Source organism: Platalea leucorodia, assembly GCF_965183815.1.
Source record: "Platalea leucorodia genome assembly, chromosome: 5".
Lineage (NCBI taxonomy): Eukaryota > Metazoa > Chordata > Aves > Pelecaniformes > Threskiornithidae > Platalea > Platalea leucorodia.
In genome coordinates, this window is record NC_138827.1 from 85610313 (window position 1) to 85629472 (window position 19160).

General features: G+C 51.7%; 1 protein-coding gene across 1 annotated transcript in view; it reads right to left on the reverse strand.

The window, feature by feature from the left end:
• Positions 1-3856: 3856 nt before the first annotated feature.
• Positions 3857-19160, reverse strand: part of IGFBP2 (insulin like growth factor binding protein 2) — a gene marked incomplete at its 5' end in the record, with an annotated part of 64578 nt that continues 49274 nt past the window's right edge. The window contains 3 exons of the mRNA XM_082312111.1: positions 3857-6225; positions 8503-8643; positions 10246-10469. Of these exons, the coding sequence (XP_082168237.1) occupies positions 6058-6225; positions 8503-8643; positions 10246-10469 (533 nt within the window). The 3' untranslated portion in view covers positions 3857-6057. The remainder of the gene's footprint in view (positions 6226-8502; positions 8644-10245; positions 10470-19160) is intronic.

Genomic DNA, 19160 nt, shown 5'->3' on the forward strand with positions numbered 1-19160 from the left:
AGCATTGTATATTTAAGGACCGACAGTTCACCTCGCTTCCAGACAGCTGTCCTGGCCCTGGCTAGGAGCCCTGCCTACTGTGCCCCCCTCCCCTGCCCCACCAGCCCCCCGCCACTGCCACCGGGACAGACGTCACTGCGCACGTTACCCACCATTGTAACACAGTTGTTAAAACACACCAGATTCCGAGTTTCCTGCCTGGTTTTTATCTTTAAGCAATACTCACTACACATTTTACGGTAGCTTTTTATAGCTTTACATACATACGGTAGCTCTGTTGTTTTGTTTTGTTTTTGTTGTTTTTTTTTTCCAGTAAACAAGAAATACTCATAATCTTACTGGTGGGAAAAAAAAAAAAAGCAGTTTGTGAAAAACTGACAATGGAAGAAGAGCTTAATGCTCTGTTTAGCATTTTGTACTTAAAAAAAAATCTCACATTTTATTAAAAAGTGAAGATTGCTGTATACTATTTATTCAACTTATAATTTATGTTACTCTTTGATCTTTGTCTTTTCTCATGACAAAGCATTTATTTAATAAAGTTATGCATTCAGTTAGCTTGTGCCTGACCCTCGTGGAGCGTCTGCGTGCCAGGGCCCGCCAGCAAGCTGCTCCGACCCCGAGCATCCCCCGGCTGCCTACGCTGTGCCCCTGGGGGGCTCAGCCAGCTCCATAGGGGTGCTGGGGAAGGTATAGGGTGCAGGGTAACATGGTGGCAATGGCCTAGGAGAGCTTTTGATACCAGAGCAATCTGCTAAGTCAGTGGTAAAATTGCAAGTTGGAGTCTAGAGCATCCTTAAAGCAGAGCAGCCTTATTTTTTTTAGCAATTTATTTGCATGGCTGTGGCAGTGGGGCACAGCACCCGCATTCAGCTGGGTTATGGGGGGAGAGGGCCTGGCTGCCGGTGAGGCTGAGCCCCCAGCTGCTATCCCGAACTGAGCCCCACAGTTTGGGATCTGATGTGATATTTGAGCCTCAGACCTCTCTGGGCTCAATCTGGGAAGATGTGCCCCAGGGTCCCAGTATGCAGGAGCATCCCTGTGCCATCCCTGGGGCAGCCCAGCCCAGCCAAGCTGTGGTCCTCAGACACCTCGTGGTAGCCCTCGGTGGCCCTTCCCACTGACCCGTGTCCTCCCCAATGCTGGATCTGACCCCCCTCTGCCATCACCCTTCATCCTCCCCCACACCCCCTCATCTCCCTCCTCCTGTGCCCCCCCATCCCCTCCATCCGCCCGGCTGCCAGCATCACCCCACGTGCCCAGAGCAGGGTGGGAGGCAAAATCGTCCCCTTTGGCCCCCACTGGGGACCGTGGCTTGCCGAAGGTGTGCTAACACGTACCCCCCCATCCTATTTGCACCACTCGGGGCTGGCACAGCCACCCGGTCCCCTACGGCCGCCTCACCCCACAGCACAGCTAGGGCCAAACCTGCTACCCCAAACGAGCAAGGTAGGGGGGGCCTGCACCCCGCTTTACCCCCCCGGCCACCCCGCAAGGCTGGGCCCGCTCCCCCCGGCCATCCCACGCTGCAGGAGCCGCAGGGTGCCGCAGCCGGCAGCAGGCGGCGCGCCGAGCCTGCCCGCGCTGCCCGCCCTGCCCGCGCTGCCCGGCAGGCAGGAATTGCTGGCGCTTTCAGCCACACCGGCACTGAAAAGGGGCTTTCCACCGAAAAAGTTAGTGCTCTTCCCCCTCCGCCCCCACCTAGTGGGCTAGTAAATCATACTCCTACCCACAAGCTATAGCTGTACATAGATAGAGCCATACAGACTTAAACTAATTATTTATATTAAATATTATGGCTTCTATTATACTAGTGTATAATTTTTATACTACACTAAAACTGCAGTTTGCCAGCGCAGACAGTTTTGTGTGTGTACACCAGAGCTGCTGGGGTTTTAGCTAGTACCCCGCGTGCTGCTGGCCAGTTCCCAACGCCCAACTGCACACCTGATTACCCAGAGTACAGGAGGCACAAAGGTGGCCCAGAAGAAACCCCAGAGCCAGGATCCAAGCAGTGACACCCATCACACACATATGCAGCCTTCAAGGCTGTGTTGCAACCCTGGGGAAACCTAACCAGAAGCTCTTTGCTCCCCTTGCCTTACTGCTGTGTCTCTGCCCCTGTGCAAGGAACCTGGCCAGCTGCAAGCCCCCTTTGCTGGGCCGAGAGCTCCCGTCCTCCTCAGGCTCTTGAGTCAGGTGCAAAGGCCACCTCCAGCCCTTGAACTGCCGCATGGCCCCAGGCATGGCTGGGCTCTGGGCTTGGGCACCTCTGCCACCCCCAGCCCTCCCTGGGCAGCACCTGGCTTGAAGCATCTTTGTGCCCCACAGCGCTATAGGCATACCCCCCGTGGCATCTCCTGAGCTGCCTTCAGGGGAACAAACCAGGATGGTATTAGAAGTTAATTTTGCTCCTTTTCCCATGTTCTCTAGCTTATATCCCACCCCCCATCCTGGCTGTCCTCCCCCCATCACCTGCGGTCCCATGTGCTCACTGCCTCCTGTCCCCACACATTTTCCTGGTGCTCCCCACCACTGCCCAGCCCCTTGGCATGCATCGATCCCACTCACCGTCCTGGCATGGGGTAGGAAAAAACAGATGGCAAAGCAGCCTGGGGGTTTTGCCTTCCTTTGGGGAGGCCAAAGGGAAACCGCAGTCACCTGGACACTGGCAGCTGGGGGCCACAGGCCTCTCCCTCAGTGCTGCAATTTTAATTGAATGCAGTATGGGCTGGGCTTTTTTTTAATTATTATTGTTCTTTGCCTCCCCGTGGTGCCCCAAGCACTGAGCTGTGCTGTCATGCTCCCTTAGCTAGCACCTCTCACCCTGGGAGAAGGTGCAGGACCTTCAAGGGACCTGTCTCCACGGCCCCATGAGTGGAGCAGCTCAGCCAAACCCCGATCCCACATGCAGCCCAGGCCTCCCTGCACCTTCCCAGCAGCCCATTCTGGGCAAACACTTCACACGGAAACACTAAGGCTGGCTTCTTGGCTGGCTCAAATTTTGCTCTCCTCGAGGAAGCAATGGGGAGAACCCTTGGACAGTCCTCCAGGGACATCCATGGCGGGTTTCTCGCTGCAGCACCCTGCTGCATGGCGTGCCAAGGAGACCAAAACCATAGCGAGATACTTAAAGGAGCCCAGATAATTCATGGAGAACAGGTCCATCTGCTGGCTAATAAACGGCACAGTTGGATGCAACTGAAATACCAAGGTCAGGAAGCTGGAAAGAGCAGAGCTCCCTTCTCCTTATAGCCTTTGCCCAAGCATCTGCCAAGGTCCCTGAGGTCCCTGCGCTGGGTAAGAAGGGACCTTCCCTTGCAAAGCTGCTCCCCTGCTCAAGGAGCAGGAAACCACTGCTCTCAAGCAGCCTCTCGGCAGCTGAGAGAGCTCCACGAGCACCACACCAGACAAGGCGTTCACATTGCCCTCCTCTCCACCCAGTAAAGCAGGACACAACCACCCTTTTCCACCAAACATAGCTGCTGTCAGGCAGGGAGATGGTGTCTGCACATGTGCTGGCCAGACACTGACTCAAGAGGACTCAAGGGCATGGTTGCATTTTGCAGACTCATAACGTACCACGTGTGGAACAGGAACATAGCAAGCCAGTGGATGAGCAACATCAGTTCCTCCCTGCTCATCCAACTGGGATCAGTAACAATAAAAGACCCAATGCCCATTGCTGCTTGTCCAGCCCACTGTTTAAAACACTCCCGGGACAAAAGCTGAACAGGCCCAAATTCGCATGTGATGCATCAGGAAATGTGTCCTGTGAACAGAGGGGAGTGGGGAAGGGGAAGATGACAGTCTTCTGGCATCCCATTTAATTTATTCCAACTTTATGCAGCTCAGCTTTTCCAAAAGAGAAAAAGAAAAACACAAAAGAAAACTTCCTGATTCCTAAACAAAACAAAAAGTACAAACTGCAGACGAGAGCCAGCATGTGCAAGGTTTACATGAAAAAGCAGAACACCCTCGGATGTTAACAGAAAACAGGTAGCATTTTTACAGTTACTTGGCTTTGCATGCAGGTGTGTTTCCTTTCTCTCTCACTCCCTCTCACACACATCCACATGCACACCCCCCCACCTCTGACTCTCCAAAGGGGCTCCTTTCCCTGTCTCTTCCACTGCCACATCCAAACCCCTACAAAGTCATCAGGGGCTTAATTTGCAGAGACCACTTGTGCCCTTTGTACTCAGGATCTGAAATATAGGGCCAAGGGGGGAAAAAAAAAAGCAACACAGCCCAGCGCTCCCCTTCCTCCAGAGCTCATTTGGCTTTTTGCTTTTCCTTATCCACATCAAAGTCCCCAGATGAGGGGCTATCAGCAGTGGGGACCCTGATGTGGTGTTTCTCCAGCACAATTTGGTGTTTCTGGGGTGTGCCGGCAGTTACCAGGGGCTGGTCCCATCCCTAGAGGTCAGGGTCAGGCAGCTTTGCTGCCTGGCTCATGTGGTGCAGGCAGAGGGTGCTCCCAGCCAGACCCACACTTGCCAGGGACCCTCCTTCCTCCACCCTATTCAACCTAACCCCACGGAGGACCTGGAGGCTGTTTGCTACTCAGAAGCATTTGCCAGAAATTGGGAGATGCTTTATTTCCACCACCACCCCCCTTGATTTCATTTAAGGAAAGCTTGAGACTTTTACTGTAAGGAGAGGATTTTTGCAATTGCTCTGCAAATAGCAGCCATATTAAAAAGGAAAAAAAAAAAGAAAAAGGAAGAAAAAAATAAAATCTCCTTGCTTAGGCAATGGGGAAGTTATTTATTCTCAGCATCGGTGTGTTCTGTACAGAAAGAAATCAACAGGTGAAATAACAGCAGAGACATCTCTCCTTGGAGCGGCATGTCCAGCACAAAACCTCTCAGAGTGCCTGGAATCACTTGGATTTAATCTATACAAATGTGTGTGTGGGCAGAGGGGTGCATGTGTGTCAGGGCCTTTACAAAGCAAGATATATACTGTAATTTACTTACAAAAAAAAAAAAAAAGAAAAAGTGTGTGCTGAATAGCAGATGCTCACTTCAGTCCCAAGCAAAAACGGAGGGACGAGGGCAGCTGCTTGGGAGTGCAGTTCTTAGATGGGTTTTTTCCTATCTAGAAACAAAGAACGAATGAATGAGAGAGGAGGAGACAGAGACACTCCCTGGCTTGTTATCCTAAATCTACACAGGCATCCTTCCACCCAGCCCCAGCAAGTTCACTTTAGCTCCCTCAGCATAAGCTGATCCTAAGAAATACTGGGCAATAGCCCTTCAAACCCCCTGGCAAACCAAGCATTTAGCTTTGCCATCACTCAAAGGCCCCATCCTCCCAGACCAGTGGCTAGAGCCGGGTCCCTGCCGGGCTGGCTGTGCCCCAGCACCAGGAAGGGAAGCACCCAGGGGTATTTTGGAGCAGGCTGTCTCATCCTTAGCCCTTTCCCTCACTGATGCCTCCTTGGGGGATGCATCCTGACCACAACAGCATGTTCCAGCTGGGAAGCCAGGGGCTTTCCTCCTTCCCTCCCTCCCACACCACATCCCATGCCAGAACTGACGGCCGGGCTGGGGCACAGGGGACCGGCAGGACACAAGAGGCAGGCGACACAGTATTTACAGTCTTTGGTCTCGGGGAAGGGAGAGAAAGAGGGGGGAAGGGTGGTTTTTTTCCTTTGTTTTTTGTCCCCCTCCTGCCCATGGCAAGGGGTTTTGCCCCCTGGGAGGTGTTGGGGAGCACACAGCGCTCCGTGATGGAGGGTGCGGGAAGATGCCGCGAAGCAGCAGGGAGGGCAAGGCAGGGCCGCAGGATGAGGAGCAAAAAAGACCTGTTCTCTGGCTTACGTTGGGTGAAAGACTATAGGAAAGCAGTCCCTTCTCCTTGCAACCCCCCCACTGCCCGTCCCCTCCCATCATCCCTCCCGTCCCCAGGAGCCGGGCAGCAGGGGAAGGAGGGCAGCACGCAGGACCCAACCCCAGTCTCTTCCAGAGCCTAAGAGACACGCTGAAACCCATGTAAAATCCAACACTGGGGCTACGGCAAGCCATCTCCAGTGAGCAGGATCACGTCCGTCTACTGGCTCCGCAGGGCATGTGCTCCCCGGTCCTCCTGCTCGTGGGCTGTGTAGAAGAGGTGGCATTCGGGGTCCCCGCGGATGGTGGGTGCGCCCTGGATCACCTTCCCGTGGATGGGGTCCACACACCAGCACTCGCCCCGCTGCCCGTTTACTGACATCTTGCACTGCACAGAGAGGGACAGGGCAGGTGTCAGAGGAGGAAACAGGGGGACAAAACTCCCTGCCCAGCCCCACCAGCCCAAAGCCCGAACACAAGCAGAGCTGGGGTTTCTCCAGCGATTTGGCACTAGTTTGGACTTAGGCAAGATTCATGGATACTGCGCTCGGACACCCCAGGCCCTGTGCTGCACCAGCATCACTGCTCCAGCAGTCCAGGCTGAGGGCTGGACCTCTTCCCCTAGGGGCTGCGCCAGGGATCAAGAAGCCAATTTTAATGAACCACAAGGACAACTGCGCCTGAGATGCATCATGTCAACTGTGCATGAAAGCATCCATAGAGTTAAAAATCCCTGGGGGAAGAGGGATGAGACAGACTGACAGAGGAGCTGTGTAATCTGCTTCTCACCTGCAAATTGGGCTAAACAAACTGAAGCATGAGAGCAAGGCCCCCACAGCCAGACACAAACATGTTTCCAAACAGGGTTTCACTCTGTCCCAGAACAGAGGTAGGGACCATCATGCATCTGGACCTGGACTCTGTCCCCCCAGCCTGGTCTGGTTAGAGAGAAGTTTCTTGCCCTAATAGTTATTATCCACCTCTTGCCCTGGAAGGGCTGCAGGCACTTTGAACCTGATGCTCATCCCTCCATCCCCAGCAGATACATCTCTGAATAGGGCGTAGCAGGAGACACAGAGGTTACTCCAGCAGGCCAGCCTCTGCGTGCACTCTCTAAAGCTGAATTCAAGCCATTTTCTGCAGCTGGACTGAGGTCAAAATGCAGCCTTGTTCATGGGAATAAAAAGCACTAAAAGAGAGGAAGAAAAAGCCTCCCCAGCAGGAGAGTGCACCCAGGCACCCTCCACCCGAGCACAGGCCCACAGGAGGTGGGAGCAACTGCGAATGCTTTTGTTGGCATCCGCTTTCCAGCGGACGCAAAGGAGCTGATGCTCAGCTCTGGAAACCCAGACGGAGAGAAATGGGTATTGCTTCACATTTGCCTTGTTTTCCCTTAACCAGGGCAGGGTGGGGGGAAAAGAGAAGCAATTTTTGTCCCCTCTTTTTCTGCACCAGTGACCAGCATGTAACCCATCTGCACCTTTCAGTGCAGGCTGAGCTGTTTCCCAGGCACAAGGAGCAGCAGAGACTGTCTTTCCTTTTGCAGTGCACGCTGCATCGCTGCATTGCCCAGGTTTGTTCCCCAGACACAGCTCATCTCCTTAGAGGGAATTTGCCAGCTCTGCTCCGTGCACCCCTTCTAAGTGTGCTGATTGCTGGGGGATCCAGCCAGCCCGTGGGGTTCCTCAGGGGGAGGCAGAGGGTAAGGGTCCAGGCAGGACAGGGAAGGGAGAAGAGACGGAGGGAGACTATCTTAGAGCATTCTCTTTTTTTAATGCCTTTTCTTTTTTAAATGCTCCTGACCAAGGGCTGGAAGTAGCCCTGAGAAAAAGACTTAGCCATGACAACAGCAGTTTTTCTGGGGTCCCCTCCAAAGGCTCAGTTACACATAGCTGCAAGGGGTGCCTGTATCCAGGTACTATTCACACATAGCTGCCAGTCAACCCTGGACAAACTGGTGTTTTGCTGCCCAAGAGGTTTTTCCTGGCATTTTTTTCCCTATGCCTCAGCCACTGACACCTGCTGGTTTTGCATGAATGAAGCCAAGAAGTCAAAATTCAGACACACGTGAAGTCGTCTGAGTCCTTTTGGGCCCCGTAAATACTTTCAGAAGGATGCTGCCCCCAACTCCCACCTCATCTGGAAGGAATCCCTCCTGGAGCTGTGGGACCAGCCTCAATTTGTGGAGGAAAACCAGTGAAGTGCGCTAGAAACCTTCCTAACCCCCAAAGTGCTTTCTGCTTTGTCTGCAGGACTGGCCAGCATTCAGCCCCTCTCTGCTTTTCCCCTGTAGCGGGGCCCAGCCAGGACAAGACTTGGCTCAAAGCACATGAAAACAGACCTGAAGAGATAAGCAGCTCTTGCAGGGAAAAAGGGGCTCTGAACTAAACAGATACTCCATCTCTGGGCTGCCCGCAGCCAAGCATGGATGTGGGTCTCATCTCTGCTTGCTAGCCTGTGGCTGCATATGCACCTGGGTGTTACTAACCTGTCCATGCCACATGCGATGTTTGCCATTTACCCCACACTTTGCACCATGTGTGCAACATCAGCCACGCCCCGAGCTGCCTGTGACCCCGTAGCTGCTCACAGGGGGACGTGTGTTAAGCCGACAGCTGCCACTGGGAATGCGGCCAGCCCTGGGGCTCTGGGTCTCCCCACTTACCTGTTTGAGATTATACAAGCCGTGCTTGTCACAGTTGGGGATGTGGAGGGAGTAGAGGTGCTCCAGGGGACCTCGCTCATCCGGCAGCCGCATAGTGGAGATGCGTTCCAGGACCTGATCCAGCTCCTGCTGACAAGGGGTCTGAAAAGAGCCCAGAAAGCAGAAAACAAGACAAAAAAAAAAAAAAAAAATCAGGGCAATGGGACCATTCAATGTTAACACTTTGGACAACAGAAACACCAGTAGGGATAAACACTTGTGTGCACCTCCTCATGACACAGGTTTGCCACCGGGTCCCACTGCAGATTTCTCCTGCAGGCACCCAAAATCAGAGTGCTGCATGTCCGCACATGCCGATGTGTGGAGATCCAGATAGGGAGACATGCACGCCTCTCCCATATGCCATGTGCCTCACATGGCCAAGAGACAACATGACACCAGGTCACAGGCCCTGGAGGCACAAAGGAAGAAAAGCCTCGGAGATGCTCCCATGGGTCCCACTGGTGGTGACAAGTGATGTGAAACAGGACTAATCCTGACAGACCAGGAGGGTTTCCATGAGCATAGCCCAGCTCCCACACCTGTGATGCAGCTTTGGCCCAGAAGTGCAACTCAAAGCATGTGAGACCCCGTGGGAATGGAGGGGAAGCCCCAGGAATGAAAGCACCCAGCAAAGTCAGCCTCTGGAGGCATCCCTCTTGCTCCACAGCAGCCCCAAGCCAGTGCTCCCAGCCAAGGCAGCCTGGTTGAATTATGCCTGATCTGAGCCAGAGTGAGTCCACACCTCTCGGCTTTTGCAGTTGCTGTTTTTTTTTTCCAAAGGAGCAGCAGCAGTTGGGAGCTCTCTAAGTTGATGGTGCCCTCAGCTTTTTTGAAGCTCTGCTTTACCTATTCCTTGGAGGGGATGAGGGCTCTCTTTTAAAGCCCCTTTCTGTCCCTGCACTCCCCAGATATAAATATCCTGTATGATTATAGAGACATGTATCATAGAATCATTTAGGTTGGAAAAGACCTTTAAGATCATCAAGTTCAACCGTTAACCTAGCACTGCCAAGTCCACCACTAAACCATGTCTCTCAGTTGTGTGTTATGGACCTTTTGGGGTGGCTTTCCATCCGCACCCCATCTAGTTGCCTTGACCAAGCTGCCCACTAGAGGGAAACCACGGCCAAGGACTGGAGGGCAGAGAGACAGGGACAGGGAGGACTCTGGGCACTGTCCCTGCTATGTGACAGCCCCACAGCCCATCCTCGGGGGCTCTAGGTCCCCCCCCCCCTCAACCTGAACTGGGGCTGAGGCTGCCCTGCAGCAGGCAGACACCCTTCCACCTCCCAGATCCCCTTGGGCCATCCCTGGCACTTGCTTAGGGAAAAAGGGTGTGAGAAAGGCGGTCCGCGGGCAAAGGGCAAGCTCGTGCCCCTGTGGAGGTGGGTGTTGAGCCAGCAGGACCCCCCTTCCACAGCTCTGCTGTCAGGAGTTGAAGCTGCAATGAAAATAACGCCTCCTTACCAGCACATCAAAGTTCATCAGATGGTGTGTTCGGCCCCAGCTTCAGGCCAAAACAAACGTTTGCTTTTCCTTTTTTTCTCTCCCCCTCTCCCCGCTTTTTTCTTTCCCTTTATTTATTTATTTTTTTCTTTTTAAGACAGTTTGTTGCAGATGTCACTAAGGCTTTTGCATTCAGCACTTCCCAGCGAGCCCACAGCTGCCTCCGTTAGCCCCCTATGCCCCCTGCCCTCTCACCCTGCCCGTCGACAGCCGTGACTTCTTCGAGTCCTCGTGGTTGTGATGGGGCTTGCCGACTTTGCCCATCTGCCGCTGCTGCTCGTTCACCTTCTCCCTCATAACCGCCAGCTCCTTCATGCCCGTCTTCATGGGCTTCCTCCCGCCGGCTCCGCTCAGGATCCCCGTGGTGCCGTCCACGTGGTTCTCAGCAAGGATGCTCTCGGACCGGTCATCGCCATTATCTGCAGGAGACAGGGCAGACAGGGAAAGGGTCAAGCTCAGCCAGGCGCTCTCGCACGTGTTCATCCCATCCTGGATTGCTTTCAAGCGTGGCCGGTTACCAAGCCATAAAATCTTTGCATGCAAAAATTTTAAATTGCATTAGCCCTTTCATCTGGAAGGTGAGAATAGATCCTTTCATTCTGGAGTTATTACCACACTAGAAGACAGTTTAGAGAGCAAGGGAAATCGCTGCTGGAGAAGCTCTTTCTGGTTTTTCCTTTGACCTTCTAAATTACTTCCTGAAGAATGTAATTTTCCCATCAGAAGTCCAGTTGGGTTAGGGATGCCAAGTGTACTTCGGCTCCAAAACTTAAAACCACGGTGATTAGTAACAATACCTTGAGCCCATCCATCATCCCCCAGAGTATCTCCAGGAATACTTATTCAATATTAATGTGCTAAAATAAATTCTCAGGCCTGCTTTCAAAAATACCATGCCTCTGTTTTATGGCCACCCTAATTTCCCTCGGAGATCCTGCCATTTCAGTGATCGCCCTTGCCGTATTGTCTTTCACATCGTTTGTCATACAGTGCATTACTCATTTAGCTTCTACCTACTTCTGCTTTTGGCCACTTCTGCTGACCGTGGAACAGCCCCGTGTGTCCTGGGCCCAACTCTGCCATTGCTGCAAGCCGCAAGACCCCCAGCTAATTCAGCCATTTCAAAATCAGTTAGCAGAACAGGGGATAAACACTGGACATTTTCCCACCTGCTCCACTCTCTGCTTTGTGGATTTTCCCCATTTACTGGGTGCCGTTTCTGAGAGCAATCGTTGCCAAAGTAGGACACGATGGTCACGATGCTGCAGACACCAGTCCCTTTGGACTTTGCGGTGGCAATGAGGACAGATTTCGATTCCTCCTGCTTGCTCTAGAAGCCCAGAAGGTGACAGCTGACCCTTCCTCGGTGCCTGGTCTGATCTGGCTGAGCACACACATCTAACACTATAGCTGGATCTAACACTAAAGCTGGCTCTGCTTTAAGTACAGGCTTGGACAAAGACCGTCAGAGGTCCTTTCCAGCCCAAATTATGATTCAACTCATGCACGCACATCACCTCTCGCCACAATAACCCAGGTTAAGTATGTCTCTGTATCTATCTCTGCGTATAGGACCTCTTCAGCAGCTCCACAGGTCCCACACCAGTGACAGACCACGCCATTCTGGCCCTACAGTGGTGACAAACATGAAGTGTCTTTTAGCATATGCCAAGGAGGAACTGTAGCACCCAGCCTCCCAACATCAGCATTCTCTCTGGCACCTCTGATTTCAGCTTTCCAGCACTCTGGAACTAAGGCACTTGTATAGAAGTAAAGAAATCACATCAAACTGCACGACGGAGGGCAAGTAATTCTTTAGCTTGTGTAGCAATGCTTAATTTATGGATCTCTCCTGCTTCTTGGAAGACAAAGCACGCAGAGCATTTACAGATTTTAACATTTCCTTTTTTTTCAGAAGATACATTGTGATGTTTTGTCAGGGCATAGCTCTAGTGTCATGACAGAGAGTGAAAAATCATAATAGCAAGTGTTTTATTTCTGCCACAGCTTTCCAAGCTCTTTTCAAGTGTTACAATCCCAGGCTGACACAGAGGAAACTGCAATAAGAGTTCTGTCTGAACTTACTCAGCAAACGTGCGGCTGCCTGCAGACTGATGGCAAGAGAACGGCCCAAGCAGGCTGGATCAAAGAGCCACCCCAGCCCAGCATGCCATCCACAAGAGACCATCAGCAGCTGCTTGAGGACACACATCAGAAGGACCATTCCCAATCTGTGCTGCAGACCATCAGTAAAAGCACTTTCATAGGTGGAGACTACATCTGACCCACAAGAATTAAAAGCCACCAACAGACCCATCCCTCAATGGATTTGTCCAATATCCTTTTGAACTTCCTCACCATTTTGGCCTCAGATCGCCCAATACTTCCCAGAAATACTAAATGCGTTTGGTCTGCAGGTTTTTAGCTGCTTAGGTAGCAACTGAAAAGCAAACACAGGGCAAAACCAATCTGGCAAAGTCCATGACTTTCCTCAATACTGGTTCCAGATGAGAACTAGGACCAGGTTTGATAGCCAGATGGGCGAGCTCAAAGTCTGGGCTGCTGCCTGGCGATTGCCGTCTGGCTGTCATCCTAGAAGCCGGACAAGGAATATTTTGAGCAGGAATCTTCTGTTTATACACCAGTCTCCTCGTTAATTAGAAACACATAGTGAGACTAGAGAAGGCCATGAGGCCGCCCCTCAGACAGGATCAAATGAAAAAAGCACCATGCAAGAGATGGGCAAGCCTGGCCAGGCTCTGATCCTCAAAAAGCTGTTTAGGAGGGTTTTAGCCTTCCGACATCTTTTGTGCTTCTCTTCTTGGTGTGCCACCAAGCTGTCAACAGAAGAACAAGCGCAGCAGCAGGGCAGCATCTCAGACACATTGTAGTCCCCTGCTTCATTCAGAAAACCAATGGTACAAACTGACAGAAAAGCAGCAAACTGGAAGCGGTGCCTTCCCCCATCGATTCTCGCTCCTTCCTGCCTCCAACTAAAATATATAGACATCTGCCCAAATAAGCACTGCGCTAGTAAATGAAGGCGAGCTGGTAAGCCTCTTGTCGGCTGATTCATTCACAAAACCTGCTTCTGATAATATTTTCGCTCATTTTTCTCACTTTCCAATGCTAACAAATATCAGCCCAAAGAAAACCACTGGTGGGAGCAGAGTGTGCAAGCCCATGTGCATGAACACACCCAGTGACTGGAGAGATTGGTTTTGGCTCCCTGGGCACCATCGCAGGAGCAGAGACCAGGAAGGTCTAGCTGCTATCGACTGCAAGCTCTCCTTGCCAAGGCCAAGCCATCCATGGTGAGCCATACCTTTGCCCTGCTGCCAAGCTGGACTGATCCACCTGGGGCTGATGCCAGAGCCCCATCACAGCTTTTCCCTCTCCCAAATCTGGTGCTGCTCTTAGGAGGAGCTCTCCTGACCTGAGGCTTGCAGGGATGGCTCAATCACCAGGGAAGGGAGATGGGACAGAAGAGGTTGGCCCCACATGCAAAGCACCAGTGTTTCCTTCACGGACGAGCTGCATGCACGGGAGGAGGCTGAGCATCAGGTGTGATGAACCACATTTCAAAGAGCAAATGGGATGGGCAGCAACAACAAGAGTGGAGACATCAAACCTCGAGGCTGGGAGAACACAGAGCTTGCCAAGAGCCAAACAACGCCTTTTACAGCCAGATAATGCTTTTTAACACTGCCCGAAAGAAGCAAGTTGTGCGTGCTTGCTTATGACTATCCATGAACCAATTAAGCCACCCATCAACCCTACCGGCATGGGATGGGCAGGTATGCAATTGCCTCAGATATACAACCCTAATCCATTTGTCATCCTGGCAAACACCCTTTTGCTGACCAATTTAAATTCATGCTAAATATATCTGTGAATGGAGTGGTGCCAAATTCCAAAACAATTAAGTTTTATAGTTCTTCCATTTTCCTATGGCATGTGGAAAACATCTCCTGTGCTATTTCGGATCAAAAGGTAGAGCACTTTGTGCAGGGTGGGACAAGCATGGCAGGAATCAAAGCAGATAGCTGAAGTTCTCCTGAACACTGATGTGGAGCCCATGAAACACCTCTCTCCATGCCAAGAAAATGATTTCTTTATGGCCTTTTTCAAGGAAAACTCCCATTGGCTTCAATGGGTCGAGGACTTGGCTGGGAAGAAAGCATGTTCAAATAGCCATCAGCTAACATCTGTAGGGAGCTGCACAGTCTCGCCAACATTTTCAAAAGCGGCTACCAATTTCCAGCACTGAAATTTTCGGAAATCTGGTTTGACACCTCTAGGCACCTCTGCTGAGACGGCTGAGAAACAGAGGGGTTTAAAAACAACGTGCCACTTCCAGAGCTACAAGAAAAAAAGCACCACACATAAAAAGGCAGCTGCCTGAAGTTAAAAATACATCTTTATCCCTTTGAAGAGCCCTGAAGCGTATCTGGGCTGCGGGACGGGATCGAGCCAGTAGCACTCACTTAGCATGAGACGGCCAGCCTGTATCACGGGGGGCACACACCATGCCAAGGATGGCAGCCACCCTCTCCAGCACTGTTCTCTCTCTGCACTTGCTTTCCTTTGACAACAGCTTGCCCACAGTGTTTCACATGCATTTGCTTATCTGCCTGGGGTGTTTGCATAGCATTTAAGTGCTGATTAAGGTCCCAGACCCACAGAAAGTTTCACCCAAGTGGCCTTCAACAACCTGCCTGAAGCCCTACTAGACTCAGGTCCCAGCTGTGTTCCAGGCTGGATGGGGCTTACATCTCCCTCCCGCAGCAATCGCAGCCTTCGTTGGCCAGCACTTTCCCTCTGAAGACATCAAAATGCTTTGCAGTTCATTAATTGCCCTGGAGAGAGAGGTGTTCATCCTGGGTTGCACACGGTAAAAAACAAAGGCACGGAAAAATGTGCGAGCATTGCCCAAAGCCACACAGGGAATCGATGATCGAACCCAGGAGCCTGCGCTCCTGCCCTGACACCACACCATGCACAGGAGCGAGCGCGGCTGGGGCTGCAGGAATGCAGCATCCAGAGTGATTTTTCACCCTGAGCAGTGTTGTCTGTCTCATCTAGTTATTTGGGGTTTTTTTTTTTTGTTTTTTGTTTTTTTTTCCCTCCAACACTTTTAGCTTCTTGTGGCTGCAAGTTCTACCATTTCAGGATAATTTAAGTGCCTGTTCTGGGTTTTGCTTGCCACTTTTCATTTTAAGGAGCACAGCTGCCTGTCCCAGGCTGCCAGGAACCCAGCACTTGTCCTTCACAGCCTGAGAGCAGACAGGGCCTTTAAACCTGACCTTTAACATGTCCAACAGCCATGGCCAGAGAATTACTTGCAGGAAGGTGGGGAAGGAGCAGACAAACCCCAACTGCAGCCCCAGTGACCTCTGCCTCATCAGTCTGCAAAGTATTTCTAGGAGAGCCCTGGGCAAAGGTTCCTGTGCAATAGCTCTGGTGTGGGTGTTGTTGACCTGGAGCTTGGATACCTCAGAAAACGTTTGCCAGCAGGGATTATACCGGCATTGCAATTTCCTCGCAGCAGCAGCTGCCAAGAACAAAGTCCCCCCCAGGCCCTCTGGCCCATCCTACCCCAAAAAGGACCCAAGGTTTGCTGATTACCGCTGCCAAACTGCAAAGTGCTGAGCCACGGCACAGCATCCATCAGCACTCAGTCGGCAGCGGAGGGCAAACACGGGAGCGCCGGTACGTGGTCTGGCCCCAGGCGTAATCAAGCTGGGCTGGATGCAGCTCTCCAGAGGCAGATGAAACCAAAGCAGCCACTCAAGTTTCATTCTTCACTTCGCACAAAAAAAAAAAAAAAAAAAAAAAAAAAAGGCATGACTGGGAAATGCCACGGAGGGAGCAGAAGCAATAGACCGTGTAGGAGAGGGGGCGATGGGAGAAGAAAGGATCCAGAAGGGATGCAGAGCAGAGAAGAAGCCCCCCTGCCCCAGGACAACATCTCTCACAGGAGCCAACCGTGGATACTTAGGAGCAGAAGAAAGGACACAATTACAGAGCAATCCCTCCCCAGCTCTCCTCCGGGCAATCAGCAGTTCGGGAGCCAAAGGTTGCATCTAGACTGGGTTTAATAGCCATTGACAGGCCTAACTGGAGAGCAGTCATGCATGATCCCTTTCTGGATTCAACTACAGGGACGCCCCCATACCTCCGTGGTTCCCTCTCCCCAGCCAGCAGCCTGTTCACTTAGCCTCATCTGGTTCTGCGCAAGCGCCACGTGGATGTTTGAGCACTTGATTTGGTTGCAGAGGACACACAGCCAGCATTCCTGGGCAGCCCAGGTGTGCCCATGCCACCCAGCTTTTGGGAGGGCTGGCAGGAAGGCTGGTCTCCCAAATCTCTCAGAACTGTGGGTTCCCATGAGACACAGAAAAGGAGATCAGCTCAGGGCAGATAGAGAGGAGAGATGCTAAGGAGCTCCTCTGGGTGGGTTCCCGGGCTCCTCTGCCTGCCTGCACTCCCCAGGGTTATTTCATCACACCAACTTGCTCAGTAACAGTGAAGTAATTGCACACCACAGCCAGAAAATTCCTGCATCAGTCTCCAAGAGCATGTTTTACCTCTGTGATAAGCTGTCCACAAAGCACTCTGAGATCCCCTGGGGCAAAGAGTCCTGGGGCTCTGCAAACACCCTTTATTTTTGCTGCGAGATCTTTTCAGCCCATCTCTAGCAGGAGGGAGGGCAGGACTGGGGAGGGAACGGCGTGTTCTGACCAGGGGTTGCTTAGCAAGCTCCTCTCCCTGCCCTGAGCGGCTGGCACCACGGGGTGATCCAAGGGGCACCCAGTGCCTTCCTTTGGCTCAGGCGTCCCACAGGAAATGCTTTATGCTCCTCTAAAGTGCCAGGGACATTGACTCAGGTCAGCACAGCTTTCAGCAGCCTGCTTCGCTCTCTTTTCTCTGCCTATTCCTGGTGCCTAGAGAGAGCAACTTTCCCTCCTCCATCCACCTAGGTCCAGAGCCAGAGAAAAACCTCTTACCCAGTGCACAGTGCCCTATAGTGCATCTGTGCGCCATCACACACAAACTCCTCTGGCACCCTGGAGAAGCACAGAAGCGATACCGACATGGAGCTGATGTCAGGTGAGGGAAGAAAAGGGACAGAGATGTCCCTTCCCCTGGGCTTTATTTCAAACAGTCTTTTTCTTTAAGTCATGTTTGTAGACTGGTTTCCCAAGGATACAGGACTTGTGCAATAACACAGCCTGCCTCTATGTGTTTCTGCATGTGCCTGTGTTTGCATGACTGCCTGTCTCCCTATTAGTCCTCCTCCCCCTCCACCTCCCAATATATCTACAAACATGTCAGCAAATGCCAACTACATCTCAAACAGGAACAGAATTCTCAAAAATACTGTTTCCACCATTTCGTGGAAATGTGCAGCCAGGCTGAAGCAAGATAAAATAGCAGGGTTTGTTTTGTTAACTTTCTTTCCAAACGATTCGACTGATGGGCCGTGTAGCACATCACCAGCCCACTCTGTGTGGGCCCAGCAGAGCACAAACCACCGCTGGGGAAGGTCTGCTCCAGCCCTCCTCCTGCCAACAGCGAGCCTGCAAGCCTTGTTTGCAACATCCTGTTCCCTCCCGCGCCAGCTCTTCGCTGCGTGCCAAGAACGATAAGGGAGAACACTGTTCAGGTCCCTCAAAAATGCAGGGGAACACTTCAAGTCCCCTCATTTGCCCAACTTCCGCTTGCAATCCTGCTTTTCTTTCACCCACTTCTCCCCCCAAGCGTGGGGCTGCTGAGCATCCGAACACACACCTACAGCAGAGACTCTCCAGGCACACCTAGAAGCTGAGGAGCCAGAGGGTCTCATCTCGTGGCTGATGACAGTGGTTTTGGGCATGTGCTTAACTTCAACATGCGTGAATGCAGCTTGCTCAGGGGAAAGACCTTAATATGTTTGGAAGGTTTTGCTGAGTGAGGCTCTCCGAGCTCCCTGCCACCATAAAAGCATTCCCCCTTATTAGTGAACCGTATCTCAGCCCTTTCAACACACTTCTCCGATTAGCTCTCTGCAAAGCTGCAACCCAAATGAATTAACTTGAAAACACTTGCAAGCTTAAATTAATTGCACTGCAGCTTCACAGTTAGACCTTGACCCCATCTGTAAAATCCCCAGAGTAGCTGCTACTTAGTCATTAGGGGCTTCCGCCTGAATGAAACAAGCCCTTAATCTTACCAGGCTAAGTCTGCTCTCCTTCCCCAGTTACTCGCATGCATCCATGTAGTCTTTGGTGCCCCAGCCACCCCAGAAAGCCTGCACTGACTTCTAGTATAAGCTCAGCTCCTAAATCCTCAGTTCCTATGAATTTCCAGAATGAAACCAGACCACAAAACCACCTCATTCATTTCCTACAGGTTTTACTGCTGTGTTTGAATTACCTTTATTTCCCCAGTTTGTTTTAGGAAGCACAGGCTCATCTCTGACCCCGAGTCCAAGCCCATTGGGGCTTTTGCATCCCACAGTCCTGACTATGCAAGCACAGAAGAACTTTCCTTACCGCAGCCTCCATGAGAGTGCCTGCATGTTAATCATTATCTAGATGATCTCTGTTTGGCATTGGGATGCTGCACCTCTCTTCCCTGCAGGAAAGCCAGAGGCTGGCAGAGTTACAGGAGCTGTGAATCTTAACAAGGCTGATTCCCAGGTATGATGCTCTGCAGCCTGCCAGAAAGGGCTGATGAAGGACTGACAATCTGATGGACACACAGTCACGAACAAGAAACTCTCCTCTGAATTCACACTAAGTATTTCTGCCTTCCTCACACATTTTTGGAAAAAGTATAATATACAGGACCTGTTGAGAATCTTCTCCTATTTTAAGATGATTACCTTCCTAGGTGTAGGCAGTGACAAGCAAAACAGCAAGTGAGGTGGAGACAGACTGTCAAAAATCAATTTAAACCTGCACCAAGGAAAGACGTGCTACTGGAGGAAATGCTCACATATGCCCATTAGGGTCTTCAAATCCACATAATGCATCTCTTGGATAGGGTGCTTTAGCCAAATACAAGACATCTTGCTCCAAGAAGAGGTGGCTGAGGGAAATTCTGTGGTCTTCATCATATGAGAA